The sequence below is a fragment of the Citrus sinensis genome, chromosome 5, assembly GCF_022201045.2.
Source record: "Citrus sinensis cultivar Valencia sweet orange chromosome 5, DVS_A1.0, whole genome shotgun sequence".
In the NCBI taxonomy this organism is placed as follows: domain Eukaryota; kingdom Viridiplantae; phylum Streptophyta; class Magnoliopsida; order Sapindales; family Rutaceae; genus Citrus; species Citrus sinensis.
Genome location: NC_068560.1, coordinates 36468780 through 36473415, shown reverse-complemented (window position 1 = coordinate 36473415; position 4636 = coordinate 36468780). Strand labels below are relative to the sequence as shown.

The 4636-nt window shown below is 34.6% G+C and overlaps 1 protein-coding gene across 5 annotated transcripts; it reads right to left on the bottom strand.

The window, feature by feature from the left end:
• Nucleotides 1–316: 316 nt before the first annotated feature.
• LOC102622541 (methyltransferase-like protein 2) lies at nt 317–4224 on the bottom strand. Of its 5 annotated transcripts, XM_006473396.4 has the most exons (10): nt 3895–4224; nt 3613–3799; nt 3279–3418; nt 3053–3086; nt 2533–2608; nt 2100–2277; nt 1900–2004; nt 1705–1804; nt 1179–1340; nt 317–763 (listed from the first exon to the last, which is right to left on the bottom strand). In XM_006473396.4, the coding sequence occupies exons 1-9, from the start codon at nt 4159–4161 to the stop codon at nt 1201–1203; spliced, it is 1227 nt and encodes a 408-aa protein (XP_006473459.2). In that variant the 5' UTR covers nt 4162–4224; the 3' UTR covers nt 317–763; nt 1179–1200. The 5 variants fall into 5 exon arrangements, 3 of the variants coding, with proteins under 3 accessions (XP_006473459.2, XP_006473458.2, XP_006473460.2); XM_006473395.4 differs by lacking the exon at nt 317–763 and having other exon boundaries at nt 901–1340; nt 3895–4223; XM_006473397.4 differs by lacking the exon at nt 317–763 and having other exon boundaries at nt 901–1340; nt 1915–2004; nt 3895–4223.
• Nucleotides 4225–4636: the final 412 nt, after the last annotated feature.

Sequence of the window (4636 nt, the reverse complement as noted above, 5' to 3'; positions counted from 1 at the left end):
ATGGGTATAGAAAAATAAGATTTTTAAAAAATTATTATTTTATAAATTTATCAAATTATTAATATCAAGATTTTACTGTATGTATACCTTGACACAGTATAAGGTAAATAATATAGATAATTATTAATTTATTTATTCAATGGGTCCTATAGAAAAATAAAATTTTAATTTTTTTTAATAAATTTATAAATTATTAACATTGAGGTTCTGCTGTATTATACAATGACAGCCAGAATACTCACCACTACACTACAAACGACCTCATTGGTGAAGGCAGAGAACAATTGCTGTACAGCAGTTGCTTCAAATTTTATTTTATTTTATTTTTGAGAAGATAGACAATAAAAGGCGAAGCACTTGCCATTCTGATTGTTATTGGGTCATTATTGAATTTTCACAACTCTAACCAATTATTTCAATCAATCTACTCGCTAAAACTCAATCGCTGCTGCTGGGGTTTGGGCATTGTTGTCTGTTGATTAATGATGACGAAAGCTGTCGTCCAATAAACTGTGAAATCAATTAGATGTTCTAAAAGAAGTCACTTACTTGAGCGGGAGAGAAACAAAAGTACAGAACCGAGACCCGAGGCCGCTGCACTATCTCGAGTGATTGGCTGAAAACACCAAGCAAGCTTTGTTTATCCATCAAAATCATACATGTGATTCTTGGATCTTCAGCTTCCGATCAATAGTTGCATGATTAACTTGAGTCACGAAGAAAAGGAATGAAAATAAGCTGTCCAGCTCCAGGCATGCCATGCCTGCAAAGACATTTATGTACTTCAAGGCTCAAGCAAGACAGCTTCCCGTTGGAATCAGAAGATTCATACACAAGATAATATAATGTACTTGTTCAGGGCTGAAATTTCTAAACTCCTCGACCAAGCAGGCAAGGACAGGTTCACAACAGTATCATGTTGATATTTTAATTATGCATTTAAGTGGGCAACTCAGGACAACAAAAACAGTCAAATGACAAATCAGAATGACATGTTTCCTGCCCTCTATGTACAAATCATTATTACAATCATCTCTATTGTCACACCACATGTATCTGGAATCTTGTAATCAGCTGCACCAACAAATCGTAGTCAACCCATATCTCTTTAAAAACAGGAATGACACAAATTCAAAGACAAAATCCCTGAAAAAGAAAAAATAGAAAAAAAAAAAAACCTTCATCTAGATTATTATTCATCTAATCTCCCAGAAAGTATCTTGATTCCTGAAAGTGAAGAGGTTCATTCCCCCAAGAACACCACCCAGCTGTCATTTCTCTGGCAAATAGTTCAATGCATCGAGCAGGCTTGGGCCCAGGAACATGCTCCAGAAGCAACTCTAATAGCAAGGAATAACCAAAAAAGTTACAAAATGTAAATGTTGATAAAAGATTATTGGTTTCTCAGACGTTAAAACAAGAGATCACAATAATATGTCTAGTCAAAATATTTACTCATAAATCATAATCTTGAAGGGATCATCAAACGAAAAATTGAAAAAAAAAAATTATTACGGAAGATATCAGAAAACAATAAGATAATAATCAAACAACAGGAACATAATTTTGCTAGAGGAATAGTTAATTGCCAATCTGATAAGCGCATGGTACAGTATATTTGGTGCATGTGGAGAAAAATATAAAAAAAAAAATTAAAAGAGAGCTCCAGTTTTTCATTGGCTTTTAATTGCAGTAAAAGAATACCTCTAATTGGAGGTTTCCTCGAGTAATCTCCCGGAATGCTTATGATGACTTGATTACCTTTCACAGCTTGAAGTGTTGAGTTGTGTTCAGAGCTGGCAACCTCAAAAATAATCAAAGGCATAAGGACTAAAATAATACCTTGCAAGAAATTTTTCTTATTGACAAGAGGTTAAAAATCACAGTTATGCGCGTTACCACTGTTAGACTCACCACCCCAGAACAGTAACCCAGAAGAAGGTATTCATAGGGTCTATGATGAAAGAGGTCCAAATCACTAATCAGCGAGCCATCTAGCTTCACCTGCAGCATTTGAGTACTTGGACAATTGTCATTATGATTTAGGAATGTTATTAATTTGTAACCAAAGTAAGAGAACGAGAAAGGGGAAAGATCACCTTCAACCAGTAAAAGGTGGCCACGTATTTGACTCCCCATGTGGGAAACAGCTCTTTCTCAACAAAATCACGCAGTTTCTCACGATTGGTCATCCATAAGGCAACAAGTGCTCCCTCTGAATGAGTAAGTTGCTTAATTGGGAGGGATAAGAAGTACCGATTTGGCAGAGTTGGGTACCTATAGTGACAAGAGAAATAACATCAACATAATTATTCAGCCCAATTTTCCAGGATATGGTATCTATAACCTAAAATTACTTCATATTTGACTTTAATAGAAATGAGAAATGTTGCAACTTGAAACTGCCCTGCCATTGACATGGAAGTTCTAGATACGCAAAGCAAATGAAGAAAATTCATAAATAAGTTATCAGCAGAAAACTTCCAACATCCAAAATCCCAATTTCAATCACATAAAAATTTGATTCAGTACACTGATTTTTGACGAGCGCTTCCATTTTCCCATGGAGGATCAATGACTATAAGATTGAAGCCACAATCAGAGTCAGCTGCAAGAGGGGAAAAAAAAAGGCTAAAAAGTAAAGATTACTTTGTTGATAATAAAAGTTAGATGCACAAACTAAAACTTTCTCTGGCATCTAATTGAATTCTATATGATAGTGCAGAGGAGCTATGGATCATAAGGGTAACTAGATCATATTGAAGAGTCAAGAATAGTATAAGAGTCTCCATGAGGCACAAACAAATTGCTGGAGGTTTAAATCCATGACTGCCTTCAACATTTAATATCTATAATTGATGTTAACAATCAATAGTAAACATAAAATGGAGCTGTGTCCCCTAGGAGAATTATATTTTTATCAATAAGCTGTCAATCAACTTTTCATGGCAGTATTACAGAGTGCCTAAGATTTTGCCAGTAAAAACCATGTTGCATGCATAAATGGAAACAAACGCGCCAAATAAAAAAAAAGCTCGTAAGCAGAAATTACCAGGAATAAGATTGTGAATCTGCCCCAGATCAGACTTCATCATGATAAAAGATAAAACAAGAAAGCATGTAAGACAAACTTCTTTCAAGTATTAACAATAGTCATACAAAAAATAACTTCCACACATCAATTATTACTACAATACAATTAAAAATACACAATATTTCAATATTTACTTCTGATTCTGTCTTAAAGAAAACATAAATGGTCAAAACTAATAACATACCATGAAGAAACAACTTTCTCTTGGTAATATATATGTTCTGTCAAGAATTTCCGCCTCTACATCATCACCAGTCTCATTAGCGACCAAGTTATTGAATAGAGGAAGCACTCTTGGTTCACGAAATTGATCAATAACAGAACCTGTGAAAGCAATAATAAATGATTCAATAATCTAAAACTCATGCTTAATTGGACAAACAGCTTCATTAAAGATGCTAAAGAAAATCCATTAACAAAAGTACTAAAGAAGCTACAGAGTTGAGTAGTACAAAGAGAACTGTCGATTAAAGTAATTAGAAACTTCTGTACAGTAGTAAGATTTTCTGATTTATTACATTGATTAAAATTGAGAGTTATCTCATACATAGGGGCTTGCCACACTCTCCCAAGCTCAATAAATGATTCTTCAACACCACATTTCATTGAAGAACCAAAATCTCCGTTTAATTTTCCCACAAAATTTAAAAGATCAATAGCTGCTAATAGAGCTTCATGTGCTATCAGTAGCAATGGTTTCACTTCCTGCAAGAAAAGCGTGAACCAAATCAGCACAACTGTCGTTTTTAACGAAAGCAAAATTGGCGGGAAAATGTAAAATTAGGGAATAGTTTAATTACCCGGTGGCGTTGGTCGGCAGCAAGTTCTCTTTCGTTGAGCATGTGAGCTTTCTTCTGCTTCCGTTTTCGTTTTTTAGAATTTGAACAAACATTGGTTTCGAAGAAACGGCAGTAATACGCAGACGGAGAAACCTTGAATCGAGTATACGATCGGTTGAGTACACGAACCGGGTCGATGAAAACCGCATTTGAATTTTCGAATCGGTAAATACCAGAATCTAGAAACTTGGATAGTTCATGGACATGGTACAATTTCGCATTCTCCATCCTCGGATTAAATTGTTCCCATCCCACCACGCTCTTTGCTTCAGCCAGGTTATGTAAATGGGGCCGCGTCAAGTGTTTAAATGGATTGAACATTGGGCCTGTAGTTACCGCGTTGGCCTAGTTATCTTAGTTCCTTTTGCGTAATTTGTGTACCAGTATTATGCAGTAAATAATGATTTGAACACCAAAATTTTATCTCAAATTATTTCGCCAAATAAAATATTAAACAATAACAAGCTTCCCAACCGTCCATGTCAACATATACACAAATATAGGATTGAAATTACATTATTTATGCTCACTAGAGAATTTACCTTCCTAATTTGCTTAATATGGAGCCAACGATAAATTGGGATATTTAGTTTGTACCCTAATTTCTTTCGCTCAAAACATTTGTTTTATAGTAATATTGCATTCAATTAATTTTCTAGCGTTACTCATTTTAAATTTATTTACACACTCAAAATAATTTGAA